This window comes from Balearica regulorum, chromosome 3, assembly GCF_011004875.1.
Source record: "Balearica regulorum gibbericeps isolate bBalReg1 chromosome 3, bBalReg1.pri, whole genome shotgun sequence".
In the NCBI taxonomy this organism is placed as follows: domain Eukaryota; kingdom Metazoa; phylum Chordata; class Aves; order Gruiformes; family Gruidae; genus Balearica; species Balearica regulorum.
Genome location: NC_046186.1, coordinates 99,409,341 through 99,427,748, shown reverse-complemented (window position 1 = coordinate 99,427,748; position 18,408 = coordinate 99,409,341). Strand labels below are relative to the sequence as shown.

General features: G+C 41.6%; 1 protein-coding gene and 1 long non-coding RNA gene across 3 annotated transcripts in view; one reads left to right on the top strand and one right to left on the bottom strand.

Annotated features, from left to right (window-relative positions):
• Window positions 1-15,919, top strand: part of LOC142601090 (uncharacterized) — a 28,845-nt gene extending 12,926 nt beyond the window's left edge. Inside the window, exons 2-5 of the long non-coding RNA XR_012834693.1 lie at window positions 1,986-2,118; window positions 8,075-8,205; window positions 11,805-11,947; window positions 15,181-15,919. This is a non-coding gene — a long non-coding RNA (uncharacterized LOC142601090). The remainder of the gene's footprint in view (window positions 1-1,985; window positions 2,119-8,074; window positions 8,206-11,804; window positions 11,948-15,180) is intronic.
• Window positions 1,184-16,706, bottom strand: KCNG3 (potassium voltage-gated channel modifier subfamily G member 3). 2 transcript variants are annotated; one of them, XM_075749143.1, is made up of 2 exons: window positions 15,915-16,706; window positions 1,184-6,939 (listed from the first exon to the last, which is right to left on the bottom strand). In XM_075749143.1, exons 1-2 carry the CDS (start codon window positions 16,568-16,570, stop codon window positions 6,294-6,296), a joined length of 1,302 nt encoding a protein of 433 aa, XP_075605258.1. In that variant the 5' UTR covers window positions 16,571-16,706; the 3' UTR covers window positions 1,184-6,293. The 2 variants fall into 2 exon arrangements, with proteins under 2 accessions (XP_075605258.1, XP_075605259.1); XM_075749144.1 differs by having other exon boundaries at window positions 15,948-16,706.
• Window positions 16,707-18,408: the final 1,702 nt, after the last annotated feature.

The window sequence follows — 18,408 nt, the reverse complement described above, 5'->3', positions numbered from 1 at the left end:
TAGTACAACAGAAGCCTGTGCCTCACTGTAGTTCCTAGTCACTACTTCAATATTGGTAAAAGAGCAGTGAAAAGAAATCTGAAAACTGAAGTGGAGGATTTCTGGAATACAAGGGAAGGAATTCCAGTATTGAACTTCTAGATTTCCTAGATGTGAATCAACCTCTTTACTGTTCTCCTTTTATAATTCTTGTGGCAAACAAATGTATAATGTTCCCCAAGACAGCAAGAATCCACCTTATTTTGGGGAGTCCTATGTATTTAGAGTTGCATCTCGGATTGCTAGGAGGTGTAAGTGCTGAGCATTATCTGTAAAATAATAACACTGTTAAAACACTAAAAATCCCTTCTGCTTCCAAAATGTTTTATAAGTTATTTTAGAAAAACGCTTCTGAAGTATACTTATTTGACTATGTGGACACTTGCTTCATTTCTCCACTGATTGATTTTATGTAAAACTTTTAAAACTAATAAATAAAATATGAGAAGTAAAAACACTCATGATTTCTAAATGAAAGTCTGTTCATTTTCATAATAATGCAGTGGGCTGGTGCCAGAATAGTTCATAATTCAGTGATGTCTTAAAATATTCAAACTTTTTTTTTTAAAGAACATTAGTTGTGATTATTTTTGGAAGTACTTTTGAAATGGCTGCATTTAAAGAATCACCAGAGTGTCTCAGATCCGTTCACAATAATGCAAGTATTGCACTGGTGAAATGTCTGGTTGTTTTGAAATTCCAGAATGAACACCATGTTGATGGTTTTTGGGGTTTTTAAATACAAATACATTTTGGTAAACTTGAAGCCAAATTAATCCATTTTTCCAGATTTGTTCTTGCAAATAAGCCCTGAGGAATCATGTATGGCTTACATGGCTGCTTTTTTTCGTTTTGACTGTTCTGCTGTCCATAATTATAATAGGTACTCAGTTGCTGAAGAATAATCCTGTGTAGGTTTAACGTTCTTTTCTGGCTCAGACTAACTTCTGGATCAAATATTAAAATTGATTAAATTTTGAGTAAAACTCCTAGGTTCTAAATGGCAGACTTCTCAGTAGCCAAAAATTCTTGAAGGAAAACAGTTTATGCCGAGGTACAATACCGATATGAACAGCTACAGAACTCATTTGTTAAAAAGAACACATTTTATAAACATTTGTGTTTTGACCACTAGTCCGTGAAATATAGCAACAAGACCAGCAAATTTTATTATGTGATTTTATGCATCTAGTTCTGTATCCACATCAAAAAACCACATTTATTTCCTTTTCAAATTATAGTATACATCTTTCTTTACAGATAAGCAAACAATATATAAAATTAATGTTCTACAAAATTATAAACCTTTGCCTTTGTAAAGAATAAAGGAGTCTAAAATGTGTAGTTGCAAGCATTCACACTTGATTAATTTGACCAAAGATTTGTATTCTTCTTCTTCTGTGGCTCTTAAAATTTCTTGTCAAGCAGATTGTCAGTCTTAGTTGCTCACTGTGCAGCCTTCTTGATGCTTAACCTATCCTGTGATCTGCAAAAGATACTCCCTACTTTGTGTTGTGATTCACATCGTATTAGTGTTTCACTACGAAACCAGCATTTTGCTGTTTCTTCCATATGGGCTGAGGCAGCTCTTCAACTAGTGTAAACCGTTACAGCTCAAGCAAAGCTGGAAGACCTTTCTCAGTAAGCCTACTTACTTTAAACAGAGATCAGTTTTATGTAGCAAGTTTAACTAGCATCACATATACTGACCTGCATGTTTGCTTTTACAAACAAATAACAGAAAATGAGAGTCAATTTCCTTTTTCTTTTAAAATCATAGTTAAAAGGTTTTTTATAAAGCAATATAATCTGTCTTGCTACGCATAGCTTATTTAATTTTCCAGCAAATATCTCCTTAGAAGCTCATTCAAAAGGATACTTCTAATATTTTCAAGGTACTTCAAATGATCAAACTTTAATCAGTAGTTTTATCCTGAACCTCTTAGGTCGGAGAAAATTCAGAGCAGAGCAGACCTTGTTCGTTGTGCTGGTTCCCCGGAACCTGGCTGGTTGGTTGGCTGCTGCGTTGAGCTGGCTGGTGTGTGCAAATGCCCGCTTCCTGGCAGACATGCAGATCTGGTAAGATTTTTGTGATTGTTACCCAGAGGGGAAGACACAAGTGTTTTGAACCCATAAGGACTTCAATTTTATTTTGGAAACGTGAGGGTTGAACGCTACAAAAGCTGAGAGAGAGTCCTTTATGGGCACAAATTGCACACATGATATGAAAACCCAGTACCTTTTCCTTTAAATACATGGCTGTCAAGGTATCAATCTTACATTAACAGGATTTTTATCTTCCTCAAACTTGCTGCTATATACACCAGGATAAGCCATTGTACAGTATGAATGAATATCACATATTTAAATAATCAATCAATTTTTTCTTTTTTTTTGGTGGATATTCATCAAGACAATATTGTTTCCAAGTCTTACATCAAAGGAAACGATAATCCTCCTCCATTCTTTGTGATTTTTGAGATGGTGCTTCATGTAGAACTGTAGAAGGAAAATGTACCCTGGACAGCTTTCCATTCCAGTAATTTCATTAATGATCAAATGTTTTTAAGTGGCATGCAGTACCTTGAAGGATTGCAGCCAATATATAGTTGCCAGTAGGTCAGTCCTAAGGACTGAACCTAGTATATAATGTACAATTAACCTCCGTTGTCATCAAAACATACAATGGCAGTTCAAAACTCATTGGCATTGGTTTTAGTTATAGATGAACAGAGAGCCTGCATCACAATTATATAAGCTGTCTTCTTTTATCCCTAGTTTTATTATATTTATATTTCATGTAATTTGTTCCAACTGTGAATGTTTCAGATACTGAAAGAGTTACTGCCCTTAAAGCATTTTATTGTATAGGGTTCAAAGTGGCAACGATGAGAAATGAACCAGCCTGTCTTCACGTGGCTTTGAAATGCTGTATTGCAAAATAGAGTGCTGCACCCTGTGTCTGCCTAAAACATGGTCTCAACTAAACTTCTACTAAAACAGTTTCATCTGTTTAAAAGTATGCTTATTTTTGACTACACATATAATTTAGGGTTTTTTTAAGTTTCACTAAAAAACCACTGGTCCATTGAAAATAAGATGACTTACATTACTAGAAGTCAGGAACCCTATTTACTTACTACAAAATACTGGTTTAAGGCTACCGTTGAGATCAAGTTACTTCAACTTGGTTTCTAAGGAAACTAAAATCTACACACTGATAACCATACATCAATAAAAAAGCAAAAAAAACCCCAAACCCAAAACACCCTAGTATTTCTCCTTAGTGGGCTTATATAGAGAGCAGTTTCAAAATAGTATTTTATTATAACTCAAATTAAAAAATACATTAGGTCATTCTGTTCACATTTTGTCATATAAAAAGTGAACATAAGCTGTTAAAAGAAAAAAAAAAGACTTCAGATAATCTCCACAGCCTCATTCCTTTACACAATTATTTTCATTAGGTAATCTTTTTACACTGGGAAAGGATTCTTTAGCTGGAAAACACTTTATAAAGAATCAAACGTTTTGTTTGTATACCACATATAGCCTGGATATTTGAAAACTTCCTGTCCTTAATTGCCTATGCAAAATGATTCATGGTGCAAATTGGTATTCACAAGTTGTTATGAGCATTAATTTATATTTTTTCCTTTGTATGGGCATCTAAAGATTAGATTTATAGGTAGTGCTGAAATGCATTTTATTTTGTTTTGAAATCAAGATTGCAACATACTTTATATTCACATTCTGTATGGATTTCAAACTATTGTCATTGTGATGATGGTTTGGGTGTTTTGTGGGAGGAGGGTTGTATCTCAGAGTATTGGTTTGGTTAAATACAATACATGGACAAAAGACAAAGTAAATTTTAAGGAGTTTTATGAAAACCAGTATTTTTCCAAGCGTTAAAAACAGCATATGAAAATCTATAGGGCTAAGTTCTTATGTGGGGCTTTTTTAACCTATCTTTAATGGGAAGAAATTGGAGCAGAATACAAAAAAACAGCGATTTTCTCCTTGAAAATGGTTTTGATACTGTCAAAATAAACTTTTCATTAGAAGATGAAAATGTCATTTTCTTCAACAGCTGTGTTTGGATTAAAGTCTGAAATTTCAATTTTGTCAAGAAGGCAATTTTTTGTGAGGAGAAAAGAAAAAAAACCCAACATTTTGACTGACTATAATATATAATATATGCAGGATATATATATAGGTACACATGCAGGAATACAGAGCCAGCATCTCCGCTGGTGTAAAACATCTAAGTGTCTCTGAAGTCACAACTTGCCTAACTAACATCAGCTGTGAATCTCACCTAAGAAAGAAATTTTTGCTTATCTCATATTCACCTCTCTGTGGAATGCTGGAGCCAGCTTCTGAATGACGTGATTCTGATAGAAAAGGCATAAATATAGTAGTGCCGGGAACTACAGAGTTAACCTTCTGAACCCCAGAACGCGTCAGTGGCAAGAAACAGAGGTATGACAGTAACGTTACTTACAGTCTGAAATACTGTTGAAGGAAAAGTCAAGCTTGTCTGTAAGAAGGCTACTAAAATTCTTTTCAGGTCTTGAGAAAAATTGTGTTTGCAATGTAATTCTGTAAGACTACTTAAGACTAAGACCACTTAAAATTATAATGAATTTTCCTGGTTTCAGGGTAGAGCCTTCAATGTCCTGGTTACTGACCAACATGGTACTTTGATTTGAGTAAGCAGTTCCAGAGATGTTTCTTCTAGGTGGTTACAGGTTTACTTCTAAAGCTTTTAACAAATATGTATAGAAAAGATGCTTCTACAGCACAGTAATAGTAAATGCGGCATTTTCAGGCAAGCACACCAAATTCAACTATGCTGATGACTCTGAACTTCCATGTTAATAAGAAAGCTCCCTGTTGATGTTTATTGGTACCCAAATTTGTAAAGCTGCACCTTAACGTGTTTTAGTATATAACTGCACATTTCTACACAGCAGCCTTTCAGAATTATACTGAACAATGCTATTAAGCAGTACTACACAAGAAATGTAGTGAACTATTTCAGAACCTAACTTGATTCATTTTAATTTTCTAGTTACATTGGAGAATATACCATTTTGCCAAGTGCAACTCACACTTCTATATTTTACTTTCTTTGGTATGCTCTGGGCTTTTTACAGTTGTTTTTAAAACTCCCATTAAAGTGTATCCTTCAGTAAGGACTGTAGAATTTAAAGATGAAGAGTCTCATCTGACAGGGAGCAGCTACTCTTGTTTTCCAGTGCTTTCTTCAGACTGTTTCAAGTGATGGAATCTTACAATTTGTCTTAGAGAACTTTCACTATGGTATGTCTAATTAAATGGGGGGGAACAAAGAAAATCTGTGCTTATAAGTATGTAACTTCAGGTGGATGCAGTTAAACAATATATGTAAGATTTGGATAGCTCCCCCACTAAGCTACCAGAAAATATATTTATCGATGCCTGATTCTTTTTATGCTGATCTTTATAAAGTACAACACTTGCTTCTAGTAAAGATTTCGTTCCAAAGAAGAAATTACTTGTGGTTAAGGAAGTCTTTGCTTACAGCATTCAGAGGTGCGCTTCTTGCACTCTGACTTACCAAATTCAGAGCAATCCCATTGACTTCACTGGTTTTACAAAAGATTTGCGTGCTTCATCAAAGATCAGAATCAGGACTAAAGACTTCTTGCCCTACAGACCTATATTCTTCATCTTTCCTGAGTTACAGAACCACCTCTACTCTGTTGCGAAGCTCAAAAGTAGCAGTGATTCTCCTTCGGTATCTGATTTGCTTATCTGAATTAAAAGTGGAGATACTTCAGGCAAGAAATTGTCAATGCCTCTTCGGAGCATTTAGATACTGAAATCTTTGAAAAACTTCTGCTACACGTTGCTTAGAATGGTATAGGATTTAACTATGGGAATGACAGATCTCAGCGTTAAGCCCATTTTTTTGTTCTGCTTTTGTGTGGAAAGGCAAACTGAAGACGCAACTGGTCTGGTTGAGGAGTTCTGAATCCTCTTTTGTTAATTTTGTTCTCTCAAATGCGAAACATCACTCCCTCTCCCTGCAAGGTGCCCAAGGCAGATGGCCATCCTTCCTGTCTGAATGGTGACGGCCTTTCTCCAGGCTGGCAAGAATGTTGTTCCATAGGACCATCCAGTCAAGGAGGACATGAGAAGGGACCTTCCACCATTCTCTTCTAAGACAAAGCTTAGCAAGTAACTACAACAGAATGCAAGTTTGGTCAATTTAAGAATTCAGCAGAGAGGCTTCTACTGTACCTAGCGGATCGGAACTTGAGCTCATGGTAACATTGCACAAAGCTGTGATAAATGAAAGTGATCGGCAAGGCTAATAAAACGATGCCACTAACCACACAAATTCCTCCAAGAATCCTTCCTGGTACAGTGATGGGACACATGTCACCATAACCAACTGTGGTCATTGAGATGATCACCCACCAACAAGCAGCAGGAATGCTGGCATAATCCTTATTCTTTGTTCCCAAGTCCAGCCCATTTTCAAGAAGCTGGGAAAGTGCACTGAAAATTGCCATAGCAACACAGATAAAGACAAGTAGCATCACCATCTCTCTGTAACAGCGCTTCAGAGTCAGACCAAGTGTTTGAAGGCCAATGAAATGACGAGCCAGTTTAATCACCCAAAAAATCCTCATCATTCTTAAGACCCTCAAGGTGACTCCAGCCCTCTGAAGCTGCGAATTTTCCCCTGTGAAGACCGTCATTAGAACAGAGATGTAGTAAGGAGTGATTGCCAGTAAATCAATGATGTTGAGAGGTCTTCTGACAAACTCACACTTGTTTTTGGAGACGATGAACCTCACAATGCACTCTGCAGTGAACCAGCCTATGCAGATAGCTTCAATTATCCTGTCAAAAGAAACAAAGTACAGTACTTATGTTCTGTGCAAAAGCTTCAGTGGATGTTTGGTTTGTTCACAGATATTACCAAATTGACACTCAGACCTTCACGAACGACAGAAACCCACGTTATTCTTACCCTACGCATGTAGCACCAGATTTCAGCAATTAACCTGAGGATCTAGTGAGGAGTTTAAACTGATCATTGCTAAGAACTCTCTCACTGATCATTTTCTTTGAATTACAGATTGTTACTTGTCCTAATACTGGGCAAATATGCCTACAAAAAAGTGGAACCCTATGGGAAATGGTATAACATTATCTAGAACACCTTTTTTGTTGTTGTTGGTTAGGTTTGGGGGGATTTTGTTCTTTGTTTTTTTGGTTTGTTTTAAATATGTGAGGCCTGATCCACTTGGGGATGCCAAAGACTGTGGATCAGTGAACTGGCTGGTTATGAACAGCAATGTATAGAACCAGACTGCTACATGAAAATGAAAGTGAAGGTGGAGTAGGCAGAAATCAACTTTTGCATTGGATAATTCATGCAGATTGCCTCTTCAGGAACCAACCTAAACCCGTCTGTCTGATTTGCATCCCAAACAGGAGCTTACCTAGAACTATGTTCAGAACTTCCTATGTATTGCCACTGAACACAGATGGTATTTTATTTTTCACCATTGGGCACACAAAGTAATAAGCTTGTGTCTCCCCATTTACCGCTATGCTGTGCAGTACTGAATTTTTTTCTTGTGTTTTAAACATAACTCCACCTAAAGTGTGTTGCAGCAAAAATGTCAAGGTTACCAAAGCAATAGGCAAGATCATCTTCTTGCCAAATACAAATAATGGTCTTAAGAAAAGAAATCCTGGAAGGTGATTTTCAGTATGTTCTTAAATATTTTCAAGTCCTAGTGCAGTGAATGAGACTTGAGAACATCTCAACTTGAAACCTTGGAAGATAGAAACAGAAGATGAAAATATTGCTCTAAAATTATTTAATAACTGTTATGCATGTAGTTTCAAATCTCCCATCTGAAAATAACCCTTTTCTTAAGAATTCAGACTGTGCTCACTTGTTTAGTACAGGTGGGAATGGGAGCTAATCTTTCCCTCTTGCCTTTATCTTTTTTTTCACCAACAGTTTGCAGAAAAAGCCAATCCCCAGGGCCTTCTCGTACCACCATGTCTGAAACCAAACTGACGTGAGATTGGAGATTTGAAAATACTACATACAAGCAGAAGGCTTTTTGCTACTGCAGGGATCCTAACAAGGTAGTGTCTGTAGAAACATAATATTCTGCAAATAATAATCTGGCTGTCATTTCAAACCTAAAAATTTTTTCCCTAACGCATCTGCACAATTTTGTACCAGTTCTGAAATCTATTGTTATTATTAAGACAATAGCCTGTTAGAAAGACAATATCCTTCTGTAACTGCTGTAATTATTCTACTAGACTCTATAAACTAACTTTTATAACAGTTTCATACACTAAAGTTTTATTTAATTTTTATTCATTTTATTCATTCATTCACTTTAGTTTTATGCTAAAAAAATGGAGGAAACCGTAGTGGTCCTTTGATGTAAAGTCATGAGGTTCACTGTAACTCCAGCCCCAGCAAATTTAAATGAACATAAATTAATGACTTATAATTATTCACATAAAATCAGACCTTGTTTTTCTTGTTTCAAGAATAACAATGAAAGTTTTGTAAGCAAGTGGCCTTTCTTCATAAAGGGCCTATAAAACACTTGTTCATCTTAGCACCTCTTGATAGAAAGACCTGCGGATTTCAAAAAATAGTGTGCTCTTAAGAATTATGTGCTCTCTTAAAAATTAAGCTTTTAAAAATACTAGTGCTTCTTTTAATAGTGACAGTGAGTGGTAACTACCTCAGACGGAGATTTAATTTCTTTTAAAAAATGCTCAGATCTTCTAAATAGAAGTCATGTACAGAATATATGATAGTTATTGTATGAATGGGGATTATCGTTCTTTTATGTTGAAAAAAACCATTGAGAAAAAATGTTACTAAGTTCTCGTAAATCCTTTTTACACATAATGAGGAAATACCCAAGACTTTCCCTAGGAAAATCAGTCAAACAGCAAGATCGTGGTAATGGATGCACTGATAAAGTCTGAATGTACTTAATATACTGGCTAGTTGAGATCTCATATAGTGATTAAAAGAAAAATTGTATCTGGATAGAAAGTTGGAGCCAGGAATATTCAACAATTCCAACAGACTCTACTTCATTACATTTTGAGATTTCTCTGGTAGTGCTGCCTGTATCCTATGACATGGGGCATTTAAATGAAAAAGCAATTTGTAATTTTACAATTTAAAGCTTTTTCACTCAGTATTTCCTCCTGATGCCCTGATAATGTTGGAGATGTGATTTTTCCATTTTGTCACAAATTAGGCAGGTTATCTCTGAGTTGAGCTGTAAGGAAGTTGGGTCCTGATCGTTGTGATTCAGTAGAAATCTTCTTTACAAATCAACATTGATTCAGTGGTCCAGTATAACTTTGGGGAATAGTTGTGCAAGTAAAAATTCATGAAATATGATCAATCCATTGTTTTACTCTGGCAGTTCCTATCACAATTGATACTGTAAATCAGTTATACTTACGCAGGGAGGACTGGAGAGCCTTTTATTGTAGAACAGACTTGAAGAGAGCTAAGGAACATCACTGATGCAAAAATGACAAAGCAAGATCAAGACAGTGGGCGACGCATTACCACCACGCTGTTACATATTGTGCTTCCCTTTCTCCGTTCTACATCTATCCTTCATTCTCATCAGTTATAAGCATCCTGGCTAGCGAGAAGATGAAGAAGGGTAGTGACCCTTATTTTTTCCTTTCCTCTCCTTACTTCTTAGCCACCAGTGAAATACTTTTCATTCATCCTCTCGTCACTCCTTTTTGCCTGTGTAGATGGATTTCGGCCATCCTGCTGAATCACATAAAAGCGCTTTGGTGAGCAGAACTAGAAACCTCTGGTCTGCTGGGAAATCTGGAGTGCTACACACTACGTTTCCACTTTCAGATCAAGTCTCCCTCTCCTTGTAGTGACTTATCTTTATAGCTAACCTTGTTAATGCATAAGTAACATCTAATTAGGAAAGCAAATTTGACAGTCCTCAAGAGAACTTAACTGACTATGAAGTTAAAACCAACTACAATGCACGCATTCAGAAGACTAAAGTTACTGTATCTTCTGTAACCAATTCTTAAATAATTGCTGCATATTCACAGGACAGACTGCCTTTTATTGCCTACTCCTGGAATAATGCTGTTTTAAAATCTATAATCTATATAATTAAATCACAAGCTTTATTTGGTAAAATGTAGTACCTATTTTATAAACGTCCGTCATAGTTTTTGGTTGGGTTTTTTTTTCCCCCATCAATTCAGTTTTTAAATAGCTAGTAGGTAAAACGAGAGGGGAAATTGAAGTGTTTCCTTGAAATTCCCCACAAAATTTATAAATAATCAGAGAAAATACTAAATCCTAATTTTTATTCAGTTACAGGTTATTCCAGCTCAAACTTACTGTTCATTGTCCCAGACCTAAGCACATGAAAGAGGGTTTTTCTCCTAAAATTTTAAGCCTCTTGGTACCTAACAGTCTGTCAAGATTTCTCTAATGAGTCTTCTGTCCATAAACAGGAAATAAGCCTTTGTGAGCCTCCTTTCTACTGTAATCCCATCACTGTTCAATTTTCTGTTCCATCTGATAATGTCCTTTCAGAATAAGCTATTTTATGTACAATGAGTTAAACCACTTCAGAAATTACTTTTTCAATCAGTAACAAGACTAGTTTGTTATTACTAAAAAAATCATATTGTGAATGTCTTAGAATATTTCAACTTAGCATTATTCTTTGCCCCAGCATGCTGATTTGTATATTTTCAGTATCCCCTGGTGAGTTGGTTGAAATCTAGCCAAAATATTCATTAGTGGCACTATTATCTATTAAGCTTGTAAATAAAACATACACATCAACGGGACACATGAGGAAAACAGATGATATGATTGAAGACAGTATATGGCAGGATTAAAGATTAAAGTCTGTCAGCACTGATTTGTTAAATTGTTGCTAAAGCCTATTTCCATGTAAAGCACATTAAACCTGAAAAATGTTGAAGCAGTAGCCAGAATGATCAAATTCCTGCGCAGGAAGCCTCCTAGTCATTTCAGCAAATGTCTTTTTTTTTAATCCTTTTGAAATCAAGAGGATTTCTGTCTCACTACAAACTGTAGAGTAAGGAGCACAGAACAGCTAGTTTCCCTACATTAAAAACCTTGCTGGCTTTTTTCCATTCTGTCCCTGCATTGGTAGCAATAATATGTCTTGATGCATTAAACTCCGGTGCTTTATGTGGGAGGTTCTAATGACCCAGCACTCCCCAGAGAAGGGGCAAATGCCTTTCGCAGCTCTCGGATACCTGGATACGAACGTCTCGAGCCCTGGGGTCCTCAGCATTTTTTTTCCAGATACTTTGAACAGGAGCAGCACCTAGCCCTGGTGAGTTTGTCAAGGTTCTCCTGTGGCCAGGCAGTGATACGCATCAATTCTTTGTGTTATCTCTGTTTTTCAAAAATCTCTTAAATTCATTAGAAGAATCCATGTCCGTGTTTTTAACTTAGGTCTGTAGTTCCAATCTTTACCTTCGGTCTACTGTCAGAACTTAGCCAAAAATGTGGGGTTCAGGTTAGATCTTACCCAAAAAAGAAGTTCTTAATTTTTTTGAACAGATGTTGGATGAGAGCATTCGGGTGTTCTAAAATTCCACAACCATAAAGGAATAATGATTTTTGCGTCTAAAATTCAAATGCAACTTTTTAAGCTGATGTTTTGCAGAGATGAAAAAAAAGCCCACTGACATCTGTTGAGAGCTGCTGTTTGAAGAAGTTACTGTGTTTATCTGCTTTTGCTCAAGAACACAGCAATCTTATGGGCTTGATAACCGAGGGATTCTTTCAGTACAAATTTAATCATGATTGGTAAGTCGAAAAGGGGCAACAGTCTCTCCCTTGTGCTAAACAAGCTACTCCTATTTAGTGTTGGAAAAATAGTTTAAAGGCAGGTAGAAAGAACTGCACTGGCAGTAAGTCAAGCAGCTTCAAATGACTTCCTATTACAGGCTTGAGAAGCTCTCCCCGAAAGATTACGCTTACGATCAGTGTATGGTCGGGCCCTGATCAGAGACTCGCAGTATGCATCTGTTGGCACAGTTCAGAGGAGAGCAAAGATGACTTGAAATTGCCAGAAGCAACAGAAGGGGAGACAGGTGTCCCTGCTGTCTGCTCCTAAACTGTGCAAATCTGATGCAAATCTTTAGCTCTGATAAGTGAAACATGCCAAGGCAGGGAAGAGAGCAAAAAAAAAAAAAAAAAAAATCTTGAAATGCAAGAAATTTAATAACTCATCCCTCATCCTGAGAAAGGACCTGGGGAAGGCAAGCCCTCTGCAAATCAGGGACCTGTACCGTCAGTTCTGTAAGATCTGTGAAATTCAGAGGTCAGCTTCCACATCCCTCTCTCCTTAAAAGCACTTACTTGTGGAGTTCTCTGTTGCCCTCTAAAGGGTGTTACTCCAAAGGCTCGGAAATAGCCATAAGCTGTTTACGCTTTGAGAGCGTGGTCACCATGAAAAGTCCTAACAATGTAATGGTTTCTGAGAAGAGTTGGGTGGACTCAATTCCTCTTCTGATGATGAAGTGTTCATATAAGAAAAATAAACACAGCTGGTATTAGCTGGCAGCTGTAGTAACCCTCATTACAAATCTCATTAAAGAGGCTGATTTTGTAAATTACAGAGTTAGTGGCCCCCTCAATCCTGGAGATGATGTCGAGGTAAGCTGGAGACACGCTGGTACAGCTGTGTTCACTACAGCTGCCCAAAGCGGTTCTGTGCATTGGTTACCAGAGTTCAGCCACGGGAATGATCCATGTGGCACCTTTCTGAGCCAAAAGTAACCTAACATCAAGGAAAGGATGGGGGGGGGTTATTAGTAAACATGTGAGAGAATATCAGGTTTCAAAGTAGCTGAATTCCATGAGGTACTTCTCATCTCTTCTAAGCAGTGGCTTATGCTGATCTGAATAGTCAGTTCCATCCACAATCTACAGCCTGAGGACTTCTAGATAAGGCATTCAAATTTCATTTCTAAAAGTTTTCAAAATATGTTTTTAGAATAACGTAGTCTTCATACTAGTAATTACAGGGCCATGGGAGTCAAAACTCACTTGTATGCAGCATTTATGTCACAATTTCTCTTGACAAAAAAACCTTCTATTATTGTATTACCATGTTATACAGATTATTTTTTTTATTTCAATGAGGAACCTTGATTAATACACAGAAGACAGAATTTGGCTTCAAACTTTCAAATGTATCAGAAACTAGTGGCCAGATTTTTAAAAGCCTTCTCACCTAAGATGGACAGTAGTGCCAGACAGAGTAGACAATCCCAGACACTCCTGTGTGATTTCCGTGGTCAGACTTTCAAACAAGCCACTTAGCTGCTTAGGTTTTGAAAACCTAACTCATTTTAAATGAAATAACTACAAACAAAAGAAAATATAAACAAATAAAGGGAAATAAAGTCAGATGACAACTGGGCTTGTTAAGTCAAATCCCATGCCGTGTGTAAGTAGTTGTAACTAACCTGGATCACTCACTTAAAAGCAACTGTAGCTCACACCTTTTTTCCCAGCTATAACAGGCTTTTTAGTCACAATGCAGCATATGCCACAAAGAAAGGAGTGGCTCCCGAAAGAGAACAAGGGCACCTCGGCAGGTGACCAGCTGTGGACAGAAAGGAACACATCGGTATCTGTTTTCCATGTGTTTGCCACTAAATTGCTACCAGTTCCCGTGCAGTGAGAGCACAGGGGTTAAGTCACACGTGAAATGAACCAGTCTGTATCGGTGTTTATACCTGACAGACTTTTGCAAGAAGATGGTTAGAAACTGTTCAGCCACAACTTTTACAGTTATCTCTCTCTTTTTTGTTGCAATTCCATGGAGTACTACAACCGGTACTGAAGAAACTCGCCCTACCGTTGACAGAGGTCCTTTTGGTTTTAACGCGGCCTTCACTGGCCTGGGAAGTGCTTGGCTACATCTTACCAGTATTCAGGACCTTATCCTTCAAACACTTGGTATACAACGTGCAATCGTTCAGAAGAGTAAAATTACATGTGTGTAGAATCCACACATCTTCCTGAAGACAAAGATGCTATGAAGGAAAAAATTACACGTCATGTGCCCTGTTACTCTGCGAGTTGAATTCTTTCAGTAAGATAAAAATTGTTGTTGACTCCCACATGGTGAAGATGTGAACAAAGATATGACCGATGTCATTAATGTTGTGGTAGTGTTGCTTCTGTTTTCCACTGTCTATTGGGGATGTCTAAACAATTTGCTGCCTTACAAAAAGATCACTCGGAGCATCCACCCTTTGAAATAACCTTGCAAAGCTTAAGTACGGCTTTTTAACGGGAAGAATCTGTAAGAGCAACTTCTGACATATCTGAATTAAGCAGGAATCAACAACAACTCAATCTGCATCTGCTTTCTTTTTGTTCATACAATTAATTCTTTGGCTCAGCTACAATCAGAAATACAGGTGCAGTTTTCCATTAAGCTAATGGAAACTATGAAAATACTTTCCAAGGAATTGATTTGGCTACTACGATATAATATATCACATTCCAATTAACTCTATGGTAAAAGATGATGATTTCATAATGACAAGGCTGTGATTTCACTGTAGGGCCCCTCTAGCAGAGCAGAAGCTGGAAACTTTTTGTTGAATAGCCTGTTTTAAAAGCAGGGAGAAGCTAGCAAATACAAGAAACATTTACTTCTTTCTTTATGTGTCAGTCTGATTCATGGGAGAAATCCTACCAGAGCGGTCTGATTCTGTTCTCTAGGGAACAGAAGAGAGAGCGCAACGATACTGAAGTCAGCAGAGTTGCATCGATGTAACCCTAACCTGAGGTCACAAAGAAGATGAAAAAGGGGTTGTTCTTACTAATAAGGCTTGGGATTGAGCTTTATACCCCGTGCCCTGTTTTCTGCAACGGTTTTGCAATGTTTAGTGTGCTTACACGTGTTTTATCTAAAGGAAATGTAAATATCTCTTACATTCATACACTGGGGTGCTTATATGATGCATTTGCAAGAGCTTAACGCTCAGTCTGATCCTCTCCTGTGTTTCCCCACACAGAGAATGTGAGATGCGAAGAGGAATGGGGGTAAGGCTGCTCCCACATCGAAGATTTTACCAGATGAGAACCGTAACAGGCACTGGATCTGCTCCAGCAGAAGGACCTGTATGAATACACGCAGAGTACATAAAGGATTGTGCTTTTCCCAAAGGAAAAGAGAATGGAATTGCATTCTTTTCGGGTTTTATTTCCTTTTTCTTCCCCCACGATTGTAAGGCCTTACAGGATTTCCCGAGTGTCTGAACTTCTCTATGTGGGTAAGGAGTCCCGTGGCTCCTAAAAGGCGGGGGGTGGGGGTGGATAAGAGCTCCACGATCCTGCAGAGGAGGAGGCACCCTTCCAGAGAACAGGAGCCGTATTCCGATGGCACCTGCTCCGCTGTCAGCCCGCCCGAGACCCCAGCCTGCCTGCCTGCCTGCCGGCCCCGGGCTGCCCGTAGCTCGGCTGCAGCCTGCGCCCGCCGCGGGGCTCCGCTCCCACGCCCGTCCCCCGCACCCGGAGCCGCCGGGCGCCCGGCAGAGCCCGGTGGGAGCCGGAGCTGCAGAGCAGCGCCCGCTCCCCCGAGACGCCCCCGCAGCCCGCCCCGGCTCCCCAGTCCAGGGCCGGGGTTTTAAGGCGCGCAGGCGATCTCCGCCGGCGGCGGCTACAGCTATGGACCGTCAGGACGAGGGGCAGGACACACTGGACGGGACACACGGGGACCGGACAGCGGGAAAATAAAGGATCCTCCTACCCTGAGGGCTCCCTCACTGACTCTGCTGTGTACCTGCTCTGCTCCTCCACGCTGCGGTTCTCCGGCGCCCGCCACTCGGGCAGGGTGCTGGCGCACAGCACCACCATGGACACGATGACGAAGAGGATGGAGACGGTGGCCAGGATCTGGGCGGCCACGGAAGACGTGGGCTCCTCGAAAGTCCTCCTCATCCTCTCCAGCCACTTCCCGCCCTCGGCTCCCGCCGGCCGCCGGCCCTTGCCCTCGAGGCCGCCGGCCGGCTCCCCCGGCGGCTCCTCCGCCGCGTAGTAGGTGCACGTCTCGGACATGCGGTCGTCGAGGCGGCGTTGGCAGCAGTAGTCGAGGTGGGAACCCTCCAGCCCCCAGTAGATCATCTCGTTGTAGAAGGAGAGCTCGCACATGTGCGGCACGAAGCGCAGGTGGCCGTGCCGCACGTACAGCATGATGAAGCCGAAGGCCTCCGAGTGCCGGTCGAAGAAGTACTCGTTCCGCTCCCGGTCGTAGTCGTCGCACACCTCCAGCACGTCCTGCTCCGAGAGGCAGCCGTGCAGGCGGCTCACCCGCCGCAGCGGGAAATCCTTCAGCACCTCCCGGGAGAAGGAGTACCGGGTGCCCCCGACGTTCAACACCACCGAGGGGCCGCGGCCAAAGTTCATGGCTTGGGCGGGACGGAGGAGGGGAAGGGCGGGCGAGGCGGGGGGCAGCGCGGGCGGCGGAGGCTGCCCCGGCTCCGGCTGTGCTCGCACCGCTGGCGGCTCCCGCTTGGCGACGGGGCGGGCGGGCGGGCAGGCGGGGAGGGAGTAGGGGGAGGGAAAGAAGGCGGGAGAGGCGCCGCTGCGGGCGCCCCAGCGGCCGCGCAGGAGACGGGGCGCGGCGGAGGCTGTGCGCCCCCCCGGCGATGCCGCTCGCAGGTGCGGCCGCCGCCTCAGCGCCGGCGGGCGGGAGCCTCCGCGGGGCCCCGCCGGGGCGGGGGCGCGGCCGCGGGCATGGCGGGGCCGGGGAGCTCCGCGCCCGGCACCGCTCCGCTCCGCCGGTGCCGGCTCGGAGGCGAGCGAGAGGCGGCGCGGCAGCGGCGGGGTGGGGACACGCCTCCTCCCCCGCCCGCGCACATGGCGGAGCGCAGCGCAGGGGGCTGCCGCGGGGCTCCCGCCCGGGGCCCGGCCCCGCTCCCTTCGCGGACCCCTCCGGGCAGAGGGTTTCGGCTGCAGCGGGGGAGGGCCCGTCCGAGCCGGCCCCGCTGCCCGCCCCGAGAACTGGCACTTGGGCGAAGTTGTCCGCGAAACCCAAGTAAAATTTTGGGGGCGTTTTTTTCCCCAAAACCAAGCTGAAAGTGAAGCGTTTGAGCAGCACACCGTTCGCCCCTTAAGGCAGCCGGCTGCCAGCGCCTCTCGCTCCCGTCTCGTTTGTTCGCCGCGGCCCTTCCAGCCGGTGCGGCGGGCGGCCCCCGGCAGGGCTGGGCGGGGGGGGCGGGGGTCCTACAGAACGCGGGCTGCTGTTCAGAGCCCGTCCCTCACACCCTCCGTGCACATCTGGGTGAGGGCACACTTCTCTTTTTTCCTCCTCACACAGTGTATGGGCACCAGGAAGAGTCAGGTGCCTCGGGCAGAGCCTTCGTCCCTGCTCCTGCCTACCTCCATCTCATGCCTGTGCTCCTGCAGCTCCCCACAGTCTTGTGTCCGTCACCTGTCTACGATATTCAAACGCTCATCAGCTGGCACGACCCTGTCTGCTCTCTAAAGCTTTGATTTCATTTGGTTGCATTATGTCCAGGGAGTTCTTCATTTCCACTATTGATTTATTCCCCTCCAACCCCAACACCCACCCCCCCAGTATGACAGTTCTCCAGGCTGAGGTATTTTCTGGGCTTATTTACATCTGGAGCATCATGGGGTAAAATCACCCAAGATACAGCTCTCCCTCTCAGTGAGATGCTTCCAGTTGCGAACGTGCCTCCAGCTGTCAGGAGGAACGGCAGGTGAATATATCCTTTCAAAACTAATGCCAAAGATTTGTCGCTCAAGGATGTCCAGCTTAAACCAGTGTTCTACCAGCCCCGTTCTTTGTCGTTTTGTCTTTATGTGTTGGGGGCTGTTTGGGTTTTTTTGTTCTTGTTGCTGCCATGTTATTTTCTCCGCTGAGACTTGTAAGGCACACTTAGGTATATCAAAAGAAATGGAGAGTCATCTTATTGTGTAGTAAAAATTAAAGGAGAATGCAATGAAGCACTATTATTTTCACCCTATTTGTCATCTTTCTAAAAAAAAAAATACTTCGAGAGAGATTAGAACAAACGTCCATGGTACTGCTAAGAGAACTGTGGAAGCTCTGCCACGGTTGTTATATAGAATACCCACTAGAGGTCACAATTAGTCATTTTTCTCTGTTCATTTACTGAGAAGACAAGAAACCCACCCGAACTCCAATTACAAAACGTAGTAAAGTATACACGCCGGCGTCTTGTGTCACAGTAAGGTCATTTTTGATCTCTCTTTAG

What these genes read in the sequence shown, in the direction of transcription:
- KCNG3 (XM_075749143.1), bottom strand. Translation starts at nt 16,570, where the DNA reads ATGAACTTTGGCCGCGGCCCCTCGGTGGTGTTGAACGTCGGGGGCACC. An exon ending in TCAGTGAGGGAGCCCTCAGG is followed by an intron (nt 6,940 to 15,914) that starts GTAGGAGGATCC and finishes TTCTTTTGACAG; the next exon opens with GATAATTGAAGCTATCTGCA.